The 21,193-nt window shown below is 37.6% G+C and overlaps 1 protein-coding gene across 1 annotated transcript in view; it reads right to left on the bottom strand.

Annotated features, from left to right (window-relative positions):
* Positions 1-393: 393 nt before the first annotated feature.
* LOC127424663 (adherens junction-associated protein 1-like) overlaps positions 394-21,193 on the bottom strand; it is an 88,225-nt gene continuing 67,425 nt past the window's right edge. The window contains exons 3-6 of the mRNA XM_051670022.1: positions 9,383-9,470; positions 8,669-8,911; positions 5,634-5,756; positions 394-5,097 (exon numbers count right to left, since the gene is read on the bottom strand). Of these exons, the coding sequence (XP_051525982.1) occupies positions 5,684-5,756; positions 8,669-8,911; positions 9,383-9,470 (404 nt within the window). The 3' untranslated portion in view covers positions 394-5,097; positions 5,634-5,683. The remainder of the gene's footprint in view (positions 5,098-5,633; positions 5,757-8,668; positions 8,912-9,382; positions 9,471-21,193) is intronic.

Raw genomic sequence — 21,193 nt, forward strand, 5'->3', positions numbered from 1 at the left:
AACTCTATCATCAAAGAAACTCTGCTCATTAGGCTTTGTTTAGCCTAGTATTTTGATAAATGACAAGAACATGTCACATTTATGGCAGACAGTTAAGACAAATCTTACAGCTGTCCATCTGTCAGCTCACCTGGCAAAACCAGTTTAAAGTTGTACTACTGGTGTAGGAGTCCTGGTTGTTTAGCTATCCACAAAAAAGCACTTACGCATTGACATCTTGAATATAAACACATCTAGCTCGATCAATATGAAAAAAAAAAAAAATGTTAAGGACTACCAGCAATCTTGCTCAATGCAATTTTCACAACTACAGATAGCACTGGATGCTTGGAACATAAAATATTTTTGAAAACAATCAACAGTAATATGCCAGTATACAGTCATTTTCCTTTTTTGAATGACTTTTATTTTCAATTTCATTTCCCCAGTCCAAATAACTCCTCATAATCATTTTACAAACATTTGATGGTGTTTATAGAAAGACAGACCATTTCGTTTTCACATCTTATTAATAGCAACTTGAGAGAGTACTAAATGTACAGATTCATTCTGATGATGATGCATTTACAGTGGCCAAAACACAGAGAGCATAAGAACAAGAATCAAAATCAATGTCACCTGGAAATATAACTTTACCAATACCTACAAAAAGAGAAAGAGACTCAAAGACACAAAATAAAAGTACACAGCACTATTTTGACACAGATACCGTTAGTTCACACAGTGTCCGTGTATGTTTTCATGTTTTTTTTTTTGTTTTTGTATATTGTGTTGTGTACTATTTTCATATATCTTATATAAAAGAAAAAAAGAGGAACTCATTGATATATTAGACACAAATATATAAAAAAAAGTTAAGGTACACAAAGTACAAAGTTTTTATTTCTATGGCAACAACAGGACAGGTGTCAGGTTTTGTATGGAATATGGAGCAATGTAATAAATTCTACCTGCAGCAAATCAAAAGCCAAAGACCATCTCAGATACTTCCTCACTAAGCCTTACTAAACACTTTCCAGTTTCTATAAACTGTTTTACAGATCTCTGTCACACAAGGAGGAATTTGGTGTTATCTTTCTTGACAGGCCTGGGATTTTGGGGGATAGTTTAGGAGTACGCTCTGCACCATATGAAACCTGTCATAGTGAAACATGACTCTGCAAATGTTTAATACATAATACAAATTAAACAAAGCTGAGGCAAACAAATATTTTTCTATATACTGTATATAAAATAACATGTTAATAGATAGATGATGCCTGAGTATTGTACCACATGAAAACACATGATAAAATAATACAACACATGACAACAAAATAAGCCTTTACAGTAAACAGTGTATAATTTACATGTCAAACAACAAGGAGGACTTGTATCAGGGAAAAAATATATATATATTAAACAAAAATTATAACAACATAGCCTGCTGAATCCAATGCAATAATAATAATAATAATAATAATAATAATAATTTTATATATATATATATATATACAGTACACACACACACTACCAGTCAAAAGTTTTGAAACACTTGACTGAAATGTTTCTCATGATCTTAAAAATCTTTTGATTTGAAGGCGTATGCTTAAATGTTTGAAATTAGATTTGTAGACAAAAATATAATTGTGCCACCATAATAATTTATTTCATTCTAAAACTAAAATTTTATAAAAAAAAAATAAAAAAAAATGTCTGGACCAAACAATAAAGAAAAGCAGCGATTAAGTGCCCAACATAGATAGGAACTCCTTCAATACTGTTTAAAAAGCATCCCAGGGTGATACCTCAAGAAGTTGTTTGAGAAAATGTCAAGAGTACATGTCAGCAAATTCTAGGCAAAGGGTGAGTACTTTGAAGATGCTAAAATATAACACAGTTTTGATTTATTTTGGATTTTTTTAGTCACAACATAATTCCCATAGTTCCATTTATGTTATTTCATAGTTTTGATGGCTTTACTATTATTCTAAAATTCTATATATATATATATGAGTAATTGTTTCAAAACTTTCAAAACTTTTGACCAGTAGTGTATATATATATGCTGGATTCAGCAGGCTTTTTTGTTTCCTTAAAAAAACAAAAAAAAAACAAAAAAAAAAAACAGTTAGACCCTAAATAAATTAAAAGCACATTCAGGTATAACGCAAAGATGAAAATGGTCAATTAACCTTTTATTCTGCTTTAGAATCAATGGATTCTGAGCTCTGTGTAAAGACTGAACAAGAAATCAACATTCCACACTCAATCAAAGCTCCAGACATGTTTATCAGACTCACAGCATGAAATCTTCCCATCATGTGCTGGCAGTCATAAGGGCCAGTTGTCTGTTTGTTTGTTTTTTGTTTTTTTTAAATTGATGTTTAGTTTATTGAGCTGTCGACTGAGATACTTTGGAGCCTTTTTTATTCTCTGATTGAAAGAGAATGATTGAACTTGAGCTGAATGAGCTGAACTTTTTTAATTTAACCCAAAAAAGAGTCCCATCTCAAACAATCCATTTCAGCACACACTTAGACTCATCTCCTGATGGAAGAGATGCCCATCTGTCACATTCTTTGGGATAAAAACCCTTCCATAACATACTAGATGATTATCTGAAATGCTGAAAAATACAGCTGTATTTTTTTCCATACTCAGCTACTCTAGAAACCCATGAAGCTTCCTTGTTTAATGTAGTGATCCCATGGTGTATTAGAATGCAATGCAATGGACCTGGGATTTCCTAATTAATATGAGAACAACAGCTACAGCTAAAACAATGGGTTTTGAGGCTTGGCATAAAGTAAGTGTATATTTCACTGTAAGTAACGTGTGCAGCGAGTTATGCAATGTAAACAAAAACTTTTTTAAATGTATCCACTGATTCTCTGAAAAATAGAGCTTAAAAATCACACAAGATAGAATAGAGGTAAACAAATAGAAAACACATTTACACATGTACATAATACAGAGCTTTAGAGATCCTTTAGTACATGGTTAATACATTTTTCTAAATGGCTAACATGATTGGCCAGCACAGTTCACATGATTCAGTAAATGAGTCAAAATTGTGGAGAAAACAAAAATGTACAGTTTATGGAGCAAACCTCCAAAATGTCAACAAAACTTATTTGTATGTATTGCTGTCTTCCAAGGATAAAAGTGGTTATAAACATTTTGAATCACATTTGACAACCTACATGTACAATCAAATTTACTCCAAAACATTAAACTTTTAGTGACAGACTATTGCAAACAACTAGTTTCCCTGTTCACAGTGTTTGCTTTTGTTTTGTACAGTATCTAAATGTAATCCATAAACATATAACATATTTTCTGTTTTCAATTTTTTTTGGACAATAAAATAACATTTCCTTCCTCTTATTTTACTTCCATTATCATTTATAGAGTATATGGCCAAGTCTGTTCACATACTGCTACTCACAACAAAGCTCTTTGGTCTTGCGATGCTAGAGGAGTGGTGCAATCTCAGACACACACACACACATACACACACAAATTCAAAGTGTCATTTATATTGAGTGGAGACTCACTTACAGTATCAATAGATTAAATTGATTGGCAAGTTTAGTGCTGTTTGTAAACCATAGCACTGCTGATTTCTATTAAATTGATTGGCATTCTGCTGATGGAAAATTTCTGATGGATTATTATTATTATAAGTCTTTCAGTCAGTTCTGCTTTAATGGACCAATCAATGAAAAACAGTAATTACTTATTAACTAGTAAACAACAATATACTAATAGCTTAAATAAGAAAAAATGTCACACAAAAGAACATTCTTGATTATTGTATGTAACATTTTTGTTTCAGATTAAGTTAATTTCCACTATGCAAATAAATATACATTAAGTAAACACAAATTAAATCAAGTTGGCACTGAAACATGTCTAGGCACTGATATAAAGTAAACATTTTGTACTGTATTTGAATCTGTGCACAAGACTGATAACTATTGTCTGGTCATTTATCAAAATAAGCTTGAAATGAAAGTTTAGAGGAGGTTTATTATTTTGTAATGTGGATAATGGATAATCAGTCATAATAGTATTATTTAAACATGACCCTTAAACCAGCTGTTGTCCAGAAATTGTCTGGTATCAAACACCTTTCCGAGAGTCTGTGAGTCCGTAAACATGATTGAACCATAACTGTAATTTCTCATTAATGATGTCTATTCAATTCTTAAAAAAATAAAATAAAAATGAAGAAGAAAAAAAAAAAAAGACAAAAACAAGGCTTTGGCAAATCATATAAGCTATGAATGAATACTGTATCTGAATTCTGTATGATAAAAAAAAAAAAAAAGTCTTCAACTCATCATGGAACCTCAGTTTACAGATTAACAGTCCCAAGAGTCCAGTTGAATTGGATTTCTCTGACTCATAAGTATCCTCGTTTATATAAAAATAGAGACTATTTCTTTAAAATGGGGCCTTTAAGAATGTAGTGAAATTAAGACCTGGGTATACTATTCCTCAATAGGTTAATTTTTTATCTAACTGAATTGTATTCCATATAAATATTTTTTGGATATTTGCAACACATTTCCTCAGCTATTTCAAAACATGTTCAAATACATATTCATACTTTTTTTTATATACAAAAACATATGACAGATTGATATTGGGAGACAGTCACTGAAATTACTTAAAGTTGTGTCAGCAATTTTCCACGAAACTGAACGCGTCCCATCTATATATGTAGTGGCACATAATGGCATTATTGGCACAAAGTTCAGAATAGTCTTTCCTCCACACAAGCAGACATATCCATAGAGAGCGTCTTCTCAAACTATCTGCAGCCGAATTCCACTCCAGCACACCCACATGTGCAATTATAAACGTATATAATATATCAGCTCTAGGTATATCATCTCTAAATGACCACATGTCTATGGAAAATAATTTGGGATTGGCATCCATAGCACTGCAATCAGTCTAGAAAAATAAACATCTTCATTACATTTCTGTTCGTCTCTGTTCCCATCTCTGTAATTGCTTGTTTGTTGTTGTTCTTGTGGTTGTGTTTAGCTTTATTGTGTTGTGGTCATGTTCTTATACTTGATTCACAGGTTTTCCAGTGGGATCCTGTAAACAGAGAAGATTGAATTTTACCTCAAATTTGAGAATGATCGAAACAAAACCACATTTTAAGGCAGAGGCTGTACACTAAGTGTAAAAGAAATAGTTACCAATGACAAAAATGTTCCACACAAAGGGAAATTGATTTCCTTAGATATATTAGCATTTTTATTTCAGATTTAGTTCATTTTCTTACCATTATAAAAAATACAAATATATAAAGTAAACAAAAAACAAAAATCTAATTATTTTTTTTAATCAATTAACATTAATTCATAGTGCAAATTACATTTGTCACAAGTTTGCAACTACTTCAATGATTATATTAGTATTCTCATTTATCACACTATATTTTTGCTGTTGGTATATTTCCTATTTCAACACAATTAACTCATTTCAAATAAACGGCTAGTGAGACCTCAGTGAAATATTCCTTTTGAAGCCTGAGGAACTGTGATTTTCTAGTAAACACAAAAACACTAGAGAACTGTGTCAGAATTACACCATGTGATCATCAGAGCCACCTGTAATATAATATTTACCAGGGCACAAATTGAAGACGTGGGCTCAACCCAAAGGTAGTAAAAGGGCCTCAACAGGAGATCTCAAACCATTTCTCAGACACAAAGGCCACAGGGATTAGCTGCCTTTCAGTGGGCGACGGTCTGAAATAGACAGACAGATCAGCTCTTCAATCTTGCAGATATAAGCACTTCTGTCCCACTCCCAGTTTGTTTTTATATGGCGGCTGTGTTATACCACAAACAAAAGCTGCCATAGTTGCATTTCCTGTCAACTCTCTCATCCAGGTTTTGTATTCAGAAGCGTAGAGCATTAAATGCAGCAGCACAAAAATTATTCATACATCTGAGTATGATAATGCTTATACTGAGTCGGACTTTTGTAAGGGTGGGGTCAACAGATGGGCAAATAACAGGACTACAAATCTTCACAAAATTTAGCCTTAAAAATACTTTAACAGTTCTTTGGGAGAGGAGATTGTAATGGTTCTTTTTAAAATGCACATTAAAGGAATTGTACACCCACAAATGAATATACTGTCAACATTTACTCATCCTTATGTTGTTCCAAACAGGGACTAAAAATGAAATGTTTTTAATTTCAGTTCATTCTGAGCAAAACATTTATTTTTCGTTCCGGTTCAGAAGTTCCGCAGCCTCCTTTCCAAAAGGTTATCGGATAGAACAAAATAAAATAACTGTTAATAACGTTCTTTTTAAAATAAAAGTACTCTGTGCTAATGGGTGGGTGAAATACCAATTGCAGTGTTGCCAGATCTCGCTAGAGAAACAAGAAACCTGGTCTGGAAATACAAGCCCAAAATAAGCCACTTGCCTCACCAAAACAGGTGAAAATTAGCAATAATTTTTTTTTCTTGTGTGGTGGATTTATCGGCATAGAAATCATAACAAGCAGTAAATTAACAAGTTAAGTATAACTTTAATTACAGATCTGCTTCTCAGTCAAAACCCGACAGCATCAAATCTGTATTAATGCATAATATCTAACAATACTTCAGTGAAGACTTGGAAACAACTGAGAAAAGTACTTTTTACCTCTAAAAATGTTTTCCTTGTATCTGGATTAACCATGCATGTACAGTATACTGTATGAAGTATTTATACATAGTTGTTAAAAAGGTCTTCATTCACAGAATGCAACATTCACAATGGGCAGTTAGGCAAAGAAATGTATGATGCAGCAGTTTCCTTCAGGATCAGAGCACGTTTCATTTTTTTTCAGGCAACATGAAGTGGTGTAGTTCCAAAATAATAACATTAATAAACCCTTTGGCCTTTGGTTTCATGAAAAAATTATTGGAACAAAATTAACCAGTAATAACCGGTTACCAGCATTTAAAAATAATGTTTTCACTCCGGAACAACTGAAAATCACTTTGTTCTGGTTTTCGGTTACGTTCTACCAAAAATTTCTTTTTCGAAAATTTCAGTTTTCATTCCTTGAATCGTTTTTAGTCCCTGGTTCCAAACCTGTATAACATTCTCTCTATCGTTGGATCACAAATGGTGAATTTTTGAAGAATGTCCTGGCACTATTCCATTTAATAAAATGTGAATGGGGGCTGGGTCTGTCAAATTCCAAAATAAGAGTACACTAAAATTTCTAAAGCCATATGATAGCTTTATGTGAAGGACAGTGACATAACTTTAGTCTGATTGTCACACAAAGGTATTGCATGGCTCAAGAAGACTTGATAACTCACATGGTACTTTTATGGTGCTTTTGTCATATTTGGAGCCTGATAAACCCAGTCCCCTTTCAATCCACCAGCAAAAATCCACCCACAGAAGAAAGAAAGTCATTAGGGTTAGGAAATTATGACATTCTTGTGTGACACATGTGCCATTAACATGTGAGTGAGAAACTGATTTATACATTTTTGCATATTTTTTCCTGTGCTCTGCTATGGACCTGAATTCCAACTTTACAAAATGAACACAAACAGTATATCCTACAGCTCTAAACCAACTGTAAGCTATGAAGAAACCAATCCCTATCAGAATATATAGATAGGCTGTCAATTCAGGCTATTCGCTGTCCAAAACACAGCAGCATCTAACAGAAACATCAAGAACCCAGGTGTTCTTGCTGAACAGGTAAACAGTGGGGCCCAAAAGTCTAAGACCACAAGTGAAAATGCTTCTGTTTTGCATTTTTCTTTTTAATACAAATGTATTACTAATTATTTGTGTCCTGCTCCATCACTTTGTCTCAGAAACACATTTTTAGTTTTATTCACTAAAGTAAAAAGGAAAACATTTAAATGATTATTTCAGCCAAAATTATTATATCTCTGCAACTGTTTGTTGTGTAAACAAAATAATTATTGTTAGAAAGCATTTTAGTGTATAAAATGTGTTTTTGTGTCAAAGTGACTCAAAGTAATTCAAAATGATGGAGCAGGTCACATATTATCTGCCTAACAAATTGAGAGAAAAGTTTAAATAAAAAATGTACATGAATTTCTATTTGGTGAGTCCCTCTTTTGCTTTAATGACAGCTGGCATGGACTCCACAAGTTTGTGTAAAGCCTTATAATCCATGCTATTCCTGCATGATTTGACAACGTTAAACAATATCTTGTGTGCTTTAATGGAAGCAAAGGTACCTATTGTACAGAGGAGTTAACATGGTCAATATCCCAAATTTGCTTATTTGAATAGTTATGTTTTAACATTTCTTTTTTTTTAAAGTTTAAAAATCCTAAAACTTTCTGCTAATTTGCAGGTAGACTGTGAATCCCAGATTTTCAATGTGGTCTCAGACATTTGGACCACACTGTATTATAAAACAGATATTTAAAAATAATACTATAAACTCCCAGATAAGAGCATGGATTAAGTTTTTCTCAACAAAAACAATTATTCCTTTAAGTTAATGTGAAGTCCACAGAAAAGTATATGTAAAATCTAAGGTTGGCTGAGCAGATCCAGATTTGAGGTCTGAAAATCTCAGATTTTCAATGTGGTCTCAGATTTTTGTACCTTATACTATCCTTTAAACATATACTTTAGTATAAGACTTTGACTCTTGCCTGTTTCCATTATAAGAGGTCTTGTAGATTGGCGTGTGCTGGATCATCTCATCTGTGTACACCGGTATGCCGGCCCGCACACACTCGTGCGAGCACTGTAAACTGTTGTTGTAGGCAGTAAAGATGTCCACCTTACTGGGCACGCGGGCAGGCGTGAAGTCGGTCAGGTTCTGACAGCTCTCCTCCTGCTGGTTGATCTTTCTCTGGTGGCTGCTGTGTCGGCCATTCCCGGACTGCGCACAACTACAAAAACACGCACCAAATTCACAAAGCCAACATAAAATCATACCTTGAACCGCTGTGTCTGTATTAACATTTAACATAAACTAGGGAGACAGACACAGACATGGTGTATACATGTGTCAGGATTTGATGGTGTGATAAAGTGTTGGGAAGATTGTACTCACTGATGAACAGACAGAATGATAGAGAAAGAGATTGAAAAGATGATAAGAGAGACAGAGGGAGAGGAATAGGGAGAGACAGACAGAAAGAGATAGACAAGGATAGAGACACTATGGTCGAATGTCTGTAGGCACCCAAAAATAACACCCATGTGTGCTTGTTGAACACATAGTTTTAAGAATTGTCTGTACTGGAATTAAAGGGCCATGACAAACCCATTAACTAGAAGGGCCAGTCCACATACTTTTGGCCATGTAGGGTAGACAGGAAGTTATTGACACATTGCTGAAAGAAAAGAATGTTTCCTACCAGTTTTTAAGGACTAGAGTAGTGATCAAGGCTGCGACGATCATGATGAGGGACACAGTGATGGTGATGATCTGGTGAACAGCCAGACCTAAGAGCAGAAACAGCAAAGAGAGCATGGTTATCAATGTCTCCATGAGAACTACTATGGCTTTGTTCACATTCCACTCAATTCTGTTTGTTTTCAAATCTGGTCTTCAGTACAGACTGTTGTTTTGCAAGTAATAAAACCAGGTCAATTTGTGCTGACAGTCAATATCTATATCGGTTGCCATAGTAATGACTTAAGCGTCAGCAGCACAATGCTGAACTCATGAGGCGCATCAGATAACATAAGTCTCAGAGACATCAGTGTATTTTCACAGTCATGCATATGCTGTTTCCGAAATCGCTCTCTCATTCATTCATTCACCATTGCATAGCGACTGACACATTTAAGTGTAAATGAGTAAATTTAAACAGCTGTAGAGACTGCAGTACATTGTGTATGATGTCACAGTCACGTTGAGTCCTGAATGACCAAACAAATACTTAAAATTCGATATAGCCATTCAGACTGAAGCGCATTTCAAAAAATTAGATTTTTTTATAGGATTTTAAAAACATATGGATGTAGTTTTGATCAGATTTTTTTTTTTTTATTTGTTTTATGGATTTTGCTGTTTAGACTGCAAACAACTGATTTGAGTTTGACATGTAAAAAAACAAAGCCAAGCTTTGAATGCCTTTTGTGAGGTTTTTGATTGCTATAACATTGACACACTATATCTTAATAGTAGCCATCAGTGCTCTATCTGTGTCCATGTGGCGTTTTGTAACCTCTGTCTGCCACCTCTACAGTATATCCATTACTGTAATTCAATTGTTCCATTTATTTGGCAATTTTTATGAAGTCTGGACCATGAAACAGTTTTGACTGAAAGCAACAGGACAGAGATGGCAACCATGCCAGCTGGCTAAAGGTCAATGGCCGACAATTAATTCAGAACAAGAACTCTCTGTTCTAGACAAAAGAGTATCACAAGAACTATGATCTATGCTGTCTTTCTCACCCTTGTACTCTCGACTGGACAAAAATGAGACCCTGTGGGAAACCACAGTTATCTATACTTTTAGATATAAAGAGTGCCACAATTCTGTTTCTTGGTGGAGCTGATAAGAGTGAAGGATGCAATTTTATGGATTTTTCCATCAATATTTAAGAAGTGTGTTTATCTTTGAGGAGCTGCAGCATTCATATTACAGATCTGGAATCCTGAGCGGAAGAAAGTATCTGAGACCACTGTAGGCAGGTTAGTGCATTTACTTAAGTGGAAAGTTTGCACTATCTAAGGCAGTTTCATAGTTTCAGCTTAATTTATTCTGGGCAACATTTCAGAGTAAGTCTCTAGTTAACCTTACCGCACCTGGCACAGAAGCTTCACATGGGTAGGGTGGCCAGACGTCCCGTTTTTCCCGGCACTTTTTCTAGTGTCCTGACATATTCTGAAAAAAATTGAGTTTTGTCCCGTATTTCCCCTCTCCTAAATTTTCTCTATCACCTATGCAGCTTTCTCAGTCACGTGAGTATTCTTATCAAAGGTAGACAAGGATACGGCTTGTAAAAAACAAATAAAATCACAATGTGTTATCTGAAGGACATGACTGGATTAAACTATCCAATCACAATCACTTATCAATGATGTCCAGTTAGTGAAATGATTGAAGAGTCTGTTTGAAAGAGCACACAGATGACATTGTGGCTGGAAAAATGTTAAGGAAGCGTGCATGTACATTTAATGAGGATCTTCAAAAAGAGTTTAAATTTCTAAAAAAGGAGTCACAGACAGAGCCTAGTAAAGTGAGGTGTGAGATTTGTGGAGCTCGCTTTTCCATCGCCCACGGAGGCTGCACCGACATCGCGCAGCATGTTCATACAAAAAAGCATGTGGATGCTGCTAAAAGTAAGTGTGCCACACCAAGTGTTAGCGATTTTTTTTTTTAAGCAAAGCTCTGAATCTGACATGGTGCATGCTAGTGAAGGACTTTTTGCTTATCATTCTGTTGTGCACGGCCATAGCTTTGCACATTCATAACCTGAGAAAAGGCTTGCAGGCCAGGCTGGAAGAATCATTCATACCCTCTGACATTAAAAAGCAGTTGGATGCCCTGGTTGAATCTGGTGACATGCGAACATATGATTTTTTTTTTTTTTGTGAAGTGAAGTGAAAAACTTTTATGCAGCATCGGTGGATTACCTCCAAAATTGGAGCTTCTCATTGGAGAACACAGAAAAACTTGAGTGGCCCTACTGAGAGACATCCCAGAGTCAAGTCAGGTGGGTTTTTTTGCCATTCCTCTATATAGCTAATATACACTGGAATGAAATTTCGTTACTCCAGGACCATGATGCAACACAGAACAGTACGCAAGACTACATAAAGTGCAATACACAACAGTGTGAGATGAGGACAATAATTTCACAGAACAGAACATGGGTGAGGCGAGGACTAACCACTGCCTCAATATTATGCTTTTGTCCCTGGAATATTACCGTGATGGTCACTATAGGATGATCATGAATATCCTTGTGCACACACCTCACCTTCACCAAATTATTTGCCTCCAATGCCACATTTTGATCCAAGCATCAATGAATGAATGTTTGATTACAACCTGAATCCACCAAGGTTTGGTATGTACCCCCTTAATACTCACAGGTATTTGGTACATCCCTGCCCGATCAGGGGCGGTCTGTGGAGTGTCGGGGATCTGGATCAAGGCCCCCACCTCCATTACCGGGCACTGTTCTCGAACATGACCCTGGTCCCCGCAACTCCAGCAGACTGGCCCAAACCTCCCGCCCACACTCGTGGCAGCGGACACCTTCACGTGGGACTAAGATTGGGGAGAGACAGGGTTTGTGGGAGCAGAGAACCCCTATGGGGAGCCGGTCTTGGGGGAATGTTCTCCCATGTTTTGGGGAAACGGAACAGGATGGAAGGAAGGAGGGGGGCGAGAGAACAGGGGAGGAGACACTAGTGGGAGAAAGGGCGTGGGGTGTGCCGGCCCACGGATATGCTGCCAGATGGTCTTCCGCCAGCTGGATCGCTTCGTCCAGTGATGCTGGTCGGTGGCACTGGACCCACTCGGCCGTCCCCTTCGGCAACCGGGAGACGAACTGCTCCAGCACCACCAGGTTGATGACATCCTCTGCATCACTGTCCTCCTTGGCCAGCATGCACCGCCATCAGGCGTCACAGAGCTGCTGGGCAAAGGCAAATGGGCGGCCGACCTCGCTTAGTGTCATGGAGCGGAAATGTTGGCAGTGTTCTTCTGGGCTGCGGCCAACCCATTGCAAGATGGACTTTTTCAGTACCGAGTAGTCCAGGAGGTTGGCGACCGGAATCTGTTGCGCCGCTATCTGGGCTTCCCCGGTCAGCAACGGCAAAAGGTGCACCACCCAATGATGTGGCGGCCACGTCAGAGCTTCTGTGGTGTGCTCGAAGAGCTCAAGGTATGCCTCCAGATCATTTTGAGGCCCCATCTTCATGAGCAACACATAAGGGATGCGTTGCTGCCGGGGACGCGGCGGCCACCCCCTCCTGGGGTACTAAGCTCCGCAGCACCCGCCAGTCCTCCTCCTGGGCCTGAAGGAACACCTTGAAATGCTGTTGTTGCTCTCTCCAAAGATCCAGGAGGGCCTGGTGTTGTCCCTGGTGGATGCTGGTGAGAAACCGGAAAACTTCCTCCAGCGGCGACGACAGCATATACTTCTTCCTCAAATCCTGGGTTTCGGAACCAGTGTAACAGGGTTTAAGGAATGAGGAAGTGGGAGACGGTGAATCCAACTCAAAGGTAAATATATTAATAATATAAAACACGTTTGCTTGATGGTGTAACGCTAAAGCTTCACAGATACACTCAAATGATCTGGGAGTGGCAGCGGCCAACACACACACGACTTGTCAGCTGGGCTCTCTCTCCCACTCTGAGGTCTGGCCCCTTTTTATTTCCCCCGTCTCTCACTGTGAACATAGAAACAGCAATTACCAGCAATTCATCTTAGGTGAAAACCCTTACTGATTCCTCTGTCCCCAGACGAACGCTCGACCACACCCTCGCCTCTACAGTTAATTTAATAGTTTTGTAAAGAAAGGGGGGTGACAGGATGGCGAAACTTTCAAGGGGGTGCATACCCCTCCAGTTTTGGGTAGTTGCACCCGTTTAAGATCATTAGAAACATTGAAGTCATGTGCAGTTAAACTTTTAATTTAGTATTTAATTTTAGTATTTTTTTAGTTAATGTGGAGCAGCACGCTCTATGTTGAACTCTATGTTTATGATATGATAAAAGCCACTGTCATGGATATTTGAAACTGAAACATATTTTACATTGACAGCTGTTGACTGTAACATTCTGCCTGAAATATCTGCTTTTATGAAGACATCTGTAGCAAAGATGCCGGGGCAGTTGTGTCAAGATCCATGTGCAATTTAATAAATGTATGAACAGTACAACAAAGTAGCAAATAAAAGGATAAACAACAAAACAAGCAAGGGTCCGGTACACAGGAGACAGTCCAAGAAATGCAAACCAAGTAAATCCGAGGGACAGAGGGGTAATCCAAAAAATAGGCAAAAGGTAAAAAAAAAAAACTCACAAGCAGGCAGGGAAATACAATAAACAGGCAGGAGTCAAAAACAAAGGAAGTACAGGAATGGTAATAACACTCAGAATTGCACACTAGGCAGAACAAAACTTCCCACTGAATGCAGGTAAACAGAGAACTTAAATAGTCTGGGATAATATGAAACAGGTGAGTGAGTAATCAGTCTGAGCAGGGGATTATGAGAAATGTAGTTTGTGAAGGGAAAGCTAGAATTCCAGAGATGGAGACCTCTAGCGGCGTTCTGGAGAGATAGCAGATGCTGCAGGTGTAACAACATCAGCTGCGTCATATCCAGGAATCTGTACAAAACATTCCTCCTTGATTTGATTTTAGGTTTATTTGGTGTGGACACAAGACTTGGCAGTAAAAATACACTAAAATACACCTTGCAGATAAGCAAGATAATCCATTCCACCACAGCCCAATACAGCATTACAGCAAATGTTGAACTGTTTGCATTATTCAAAATACAGTAATAAAAGCGATGTATCATCTCAGAAATAGCATCCCCAAACATCCTTTCTAAAGCATTCATTATTTTTATCTAACAGGGCAGCATAAATAAGTGATTGTTGTGATGTGTGTGTGCGGGTGTCAGTTTGCACATCATTTTTCTTTCTAGTGTAATAAAACTTTCATTATTTACTTGTCTTTATGTAGTTACAAACCCATATTGTTTTAATTTTTATTTTTTTTATTTTTTTCTGGGAACATAAAAGGGGATTTTTTAAAGAATCTTCAAGCAGCTCTTTTCTATACAATGACAGTGACCACAGTGTTCACAGTTTAAAAAAAATCACCATAAAAGTAGTCCATATGACATGAGCACTGTATTCCAAGTCATTTGAGGTTATTCGACAGATGTGTGATGAACAGACTGAAACTGAAGTCATAATGCACTGAAAATCTTCTCATCCGCTGTAGATTTCAAATAAAAAATGGCACAATACCACAGACTGGATGTCTATGGTGTTCAAACAGTGCCAAAGCTTAAGGTGCTTTTATGGTGTTTTTGTAAATGAAATTCAACAATTGTAATTGAATGGTCACTATGAACGTTTGTTGAATGGAAAATAACTGTGCGAAGGTGTTTGACGGTAGCATACAGGTCTGGAGCGACATGTGGGTGAGTAAAATAATGGAAGAATTTTTATTTTTGTGTAAACTATTCTTGTAATAGATCTCACTTTTGTGCATGTGTCTGCATGTGTGGGTGACGTCAAGCATCTGTGCCTGTTCTGACAGATTACATCAGCCTCCAGGGCTGCTGCTGTAATACTGCGGTGCTGAGCTCTGCTCTTAATGACACTCTGAGAATGTAAGTTTGTTCATTCCCAGCAAACCCCTCAGATTAACCAGGCTTACATCAGCAATCACTGAACAAACAGCATAAGTGCCTCTGTCCAGGAAAATGTGCACTAAATATACTGTAATATGACAGTAGACAACCAAGGTGCTCCAGCAATTATGTTTTGTAATCGGGTTAATGTCTTATTGCAAAGTTGAAACATTTTTTATGAACTAACACAAAATGGATTCACTAAGACTGAGAAAACTTTGAACAGCATTTATACTAGCTATGCTTCATTTTAATTTTAATACATAAGAAATTATCAGTACAACTACAAAATCATCAAAAAAGAGCAGTTACTAAGAATATAAGTCAAGTGTGATGGCTAGATGCAAAGACTGAAAGGGATAGTTCACCGAAAAAGGAAAATGTTGTCCTCATTTACTTGCAGTAATGTTCTTCCAAACCTGTATGATGTTTATTCATCCATGAAACACAAAAGGAAATGATAGACAGAATTACAGCCTCAGTCACCATTGACTTTCATTTCACTGACTGAGGCCAATATCTTGCCTTACATCTCTCTTTGTGTTTCATAGAGCAAGAAAAGTTATGAGGGTTTTGAACAACATGAGAGTGTGTAAATTATGTCAAAATGTTTATTTTGGGATGATCTATCCCTTTAAGGTCAGATGGGACACAATGACATCAAAGTATAACACATTTACCAAGGCACCAAAAATATTGACGGCAAGTCCAATGATGAATTTTCATAATTTGTAGGTTTTTTCAGTCTATATGTCACCGGTCCTACTCGACCCACCCCGAGCGGGATTTGAACAGGCGATCCCCACCATGGGAGTCAGACGTGCAAGCAAGAAGGCTATAAAAACTATGGCCTCTTGCCTTGGTCACTAGTGCCCCTAAACCTCACTCCAATCCAGGTCACGGCACCAGTGTCCTACGCGACCCACCCCGAGTGGGATTCGAACCGGCAATCCCCGGCATGGGAGTCGGACATGCTAGCAAGAAGGTTATAAAAGCCATAGCCTCTATCCTTGGTCGCTAGTGCGTCTCTTAAGGCTAGGAGAATGAGGTTTACACACTGCACAGCTATCACGTTCCAGCTGGCTACCATTGCATATACATGTGAACAAATAAACAAAATTAAAAATAATTTCAATACAAAATTTCAAACTTGGTGATCATTGTTTCCTTTTCATATATATATATATATATATATATTATATTTTTTTTTTTTTTTTTTAATGCCGAAAATAATTGCATTCAAAATAATGATTTCTAACACTGTGAAGAACTTTGGAAAGATCTGTTTATTCCTATGCAGTTTTGATTCACTTGGCAGTGTTACCGGTTGTTTGTTTGACCTAGAGAGGAATTAGGTTGAAGTTGTTTTCACACGGTGCAGTGCACCCTTAGTCTTAAGCAGTGCAGAGGAGTTCAGGCACTCGTTTACTTCATTTTGATGTTCTGACCCTTCCTGACTGCTTAGCTGGCACTATGACTGATGGAAGCATGCAGATGCATCTGGGAACAGCTTGCCTCACTTTCCCTCCCTGTGTCCTGCGTTTGGGTCAGAACTGGATTAATTTTATCCTTGTCCCGGGTTAAAACACGGCTTGGCATGGAGTCCCCCAGCTCAACCAACACATAAACATATCGGACAGCTATTTAAATTTTTCTCTCTCTCTCGCTTTCTGTACCTCTTTCTCTGAGATGGAAACTAGCAGATTGAATTGAGAGAGAGAAGGGCGATATATTCAGGCGTTTATGAATCTGAGAAATTTTATGAGACGAGCTCTCCGCCATCAACCTTGCTCAGAGTCTAAACTCTTGTTGGCTTCTTGCCCTGATGTTTTATGTATTGATTTCAGGTTGAAAGATTCATTTCCCCCATTCTATCAGACCTAACCCATCACATTTGTGTAATATAGAGCTTTATAATACCATAGTAGATGAATGTTAATGTATGCCCATTATTTTCTTATTACTGCAGCCCAGGCTGTGAGAACAGGGAGTGTATCACCTTGTCTCACCTAAATCTGGGATGAGAGAGATAGGCACACCAATTTCAATCAGGGAAGGTGTCACAAGTGGAAAACAGCCTGGCACTGTGGTACCAGACACCCTCCTTTCTAACTTTGTCAATGATGGTGTCACCTTGCTCTGTGTGCTCGGAGTGAGCCGTTTTTTCCCTGGGCGCCTTGCCAATAATCAGGACAAAAGAGCCCAACCCTCAGAGGACTGTAGCTCCAAAAATCCCCAAATCACACAGACATGCAGTCCCTGCTCTCGGAAAACATCTCTACCACAGCAAGTTGAATTTACATTGGGGGTCTTCTTATTGTTTAATGACTACAACTGCCAGTTTCAGCAACTTTGGTGGTGTCTTTTAAAAGACAACTTGAAATCAGTTGTGCGGAAATCAACATGTTTCATCAGTGCACGTTATTCAAAAGAAATTGAAGTTTATATCCTTTTATTAAAATGTAATAACTGTCTTCTTTCTGAAACATTTTAATGCTGAAATAACCAAGGTTGTGCAGGCAAGGAAAATAATATTAGACAATTATCATGGTCCACTTTCATGATCCAATAAAATCATGATGAATAAAAACAAATCTCTCCCACTGAATATTCTGTTCTTCTGAAATGCCACAACACCAAAGTTAAATGCATTGTGAATGCTGTTTCATGTTGTCTTTATACCTTTATAGAGAAGAACTAGAACTAGTGGCCATGACTAACTATTACATAAAATAGCATAGCAAAGAACCATTTTAAAGCTTAAGAGTTTAAGAGTTTTTGTGGCTTTTAGCAAATGTTATTTAGCTTTAAAGCCATCTACATGCTAGTGCACTCCTAAAAGTTGACTTAGCAGATCCACACATTTAAAATGTAGTCTTTTTCTTCCAGGAACTCGGACCAACATTTTTTATAAACAAACAAAAAAATCAGTCATTATTTACTCACCCCTGTGTTGTTGTTATAACCCGGTGTATGTGTGACAGACCTCTGCCTGAATAGAACGAGACCTCAGAGAAACAGTTGGTAGATGAAATATTCTCAGCAAAAAGTAATTTTTAACCGGTTAGTGAGATGCTGGCTTCAATACACTGTTATGAGAAAGATTTTGGATCTGGACAAGGAGACCAGAGGAGACACCGCAAATAGATACAACATGATCAACAAAATGTCCCTCTGCTCATTGCGGCTGGATAGGACAAAATCTCTGATTAACATAGAAAAGGTACCTTTTATTGTTTGCCATCTGGTAAGGACACTTTGTGGACTGTGACTGCCTTCAGCCTCTTCCATATCCCTCATTTTTATTTCCGAGTACTCTGGTTCAAACAAATAAGGCTGGGAATAGAAATGCATCTATTCGTCAACTTCAAACTCTTCAGACATTTTTTGAAAGTTCTGTTCTCTGATTTGTGTGTAGCTGTGTTGTGTTCTGTTGTTATTATCGCAGTGGCGACAGAAAAACAAAACAAGCTTTCGCTTGAACGAGGGCTGTGTATTCCATTACATTTTGATAAGCAACAGTTAGTAAGCATTTTCAAAAAAATAACACATTATATTTTCGTTTTTCACCAAACCTTATCATATGCCTTCATAACAAGGCATGAGTCGCATACAATAATTTATTAGACTTCTGAAGTATTGTGTCTTTTATGAAGCTTGAAGGGGCAGTCACAACTGCCATTGTATGACATCATGAGCACAATATTTTCAAAATTTTCTCCCTTTGTTTTAAGAAAAAGAAAGAAAGTCATATGGGCTTATAACAACATAGGGGTGAGTAAACAATGACTGAATTTTCATTTTTGGGTGAACTAAACCTTTAATAGCAAATCATGGTTTATGGCAGTGTCAAACTGAAGGCTATTTGCTCCGATATTTCCTGCCTATAGTACTTTATTTTTACACAGGAACGAAAACTGCTATTGTCAAGTGATTTTATGGGGTCTTAAAAATTAAACAGTGGCCAACAGTATGGAATAAACTGGTCTAGATAACAAATTAGGCCCAACAAAGTAAAATGTCAAGAGACTGCCATTAAAATAGGACAGTAGTGGAAAGAAAGGAGATTTAAAATAAATCTAGGACAAATATAGAACCCAGATAGCACAGTTTTAACACGACAGACCTTGAGAAACTAATGCAAAGGATATGCACTCAGGGGCCAGTATTTTAGCTGAAGGTTATGGCAATTTTCCACTGCACGTTATGGTTCGACTAGACTCAAATAGCCTTCAGCTCGCTTTACTTTTCTGAGCTTGCTTTTCCACTGCAGTTTAGTGCAGCCTCAACGTGGGTGGGATTATAGGCTGATTGTCATAGTTGCGCCGCCTCTTCACGTCGCCCCATCCAGCTCTCGTTGGATCCTCTCCTCGGCTACTAACGAGAGGAACTTCTGCACCTCGATTACTGACCACGGCATGGTTTTGCGCACAGCCATTTCTTTTTACAATTCGAAAGTCGCGTGAACAAATGATATTGCTATCACTGTTTTTAACTTTAAAACTAGCGGGTTGATTTCCCATGTCGCAAATCCAGTGTCGCTGGTAGTGACGATTCTCTCTGACCAATCAGTGATCTGCAGGGTTTTGATGTCACATTTAGTATCGGCTCGGCTCGCTTGGAACCTCGACCGAGGTGGTACTAAAAAAAGTACCAGGTACTATCCACAGTGGAAAACCCCCAAAAAGTGAGCAGAGTCGAGATGAGTCAAGTCGAGCCGTACCATGCAGTGGAAAAGCCCCATTATAGTCTGTGCTGGGAAGCGCTGCACTGCTGGTGCCCATTGAGCAGGAACCTCATAGACAGACACTCCTATCCATCTAAAGAACATTTAAGTTTGGAGTGGGACATCGGCTGGATCTGTCAGCTAAATGTTCTATTAGTGAAGTCCAGGCCTGGCATCTACAGCTACAGATGGCTGTAAAGGACTAGTGAGATGGAGTGAAAAGAAGATGCCTTCACTGAGTGCTTTCAATCATGCTGTGGTTTGACTGGAGGAATACTGCTGGAGGAGTATGGTAAGGCAACAGCTTTCATTGCACATTTAAAATTCCAGAACACTAAAAGAAAAGAAAAAAAAAATACTTCTGTCTAGGGGTGGGTGGTATGATGAAAACCTTATATCATGGTATGAATAATATTCCCTCACCTGTAAAAATGCAGAACAGTCCTGGTGACTAATAGCCATGTACTGTAAATATACTACTGCAGTAGTATCTGCTGCGATATAAATAGTATAGCAAAATCTCTGCCGATTGACACATTTTCACCATCGCACAGTGTTTCATCATACTCTTAGCCCTATTCTGTCCATCTAAAACAATGCAAAACATCTTCAGAATTTGTATGCAAGAGTATCACAGATCCATCATACTAGTAATAAACTACTGTGTGGCTGCCAAGTTTAAATTGACTTTACAGGAGCAGCACTCTCACCAAAAATTATACCTTGGAATTCGTTGTATCTTTGCTGCAAATCCCAGCACTAACACCCGATATTTTTCACAGTAATCTAAGTCAATTTAGTTTTTAATGGGAGTGATATAATTTTATTTTAAGTGAACTCTCAGAGAGACAGATAGACAGAATATGTCTTTTTCATTCTATGTTCAAAATAATTAGTCTGAGTTTATGCATATGTCGTCTGTGTATGCAGAATCTCTGGGGTTTAGGAATCTATTTTTTAAATAATTTTCCAAAAGCAAATATACATTTTCTGTAATATGGGGATTTGCCCTGGAAAGCCAACTTCAGAATCTAAGCCTCTTTTGCACCCATCTTTCTAATGAGAATATAGTCACCATTGTGGGCACCTTATCTGCC

The sequence above is a fragment of the Myxocyprinus asiaticus genome, chromosome 33 (assembly GCF_019703515.2).
Source record: "Myxocyprinus asiaticus isolate MX2 ecotype Aquarium Trade chromosome 33, UBuf_Myxa_2, whole genome shotgun sequence".
NCBI classification, from domain to species: Eukaryota; Metazoa; Chordata; class Actinopteri; order Cypriniformes; family Catostomidae; genus Myxocyprinus; species Myxocyprinus asiaticus.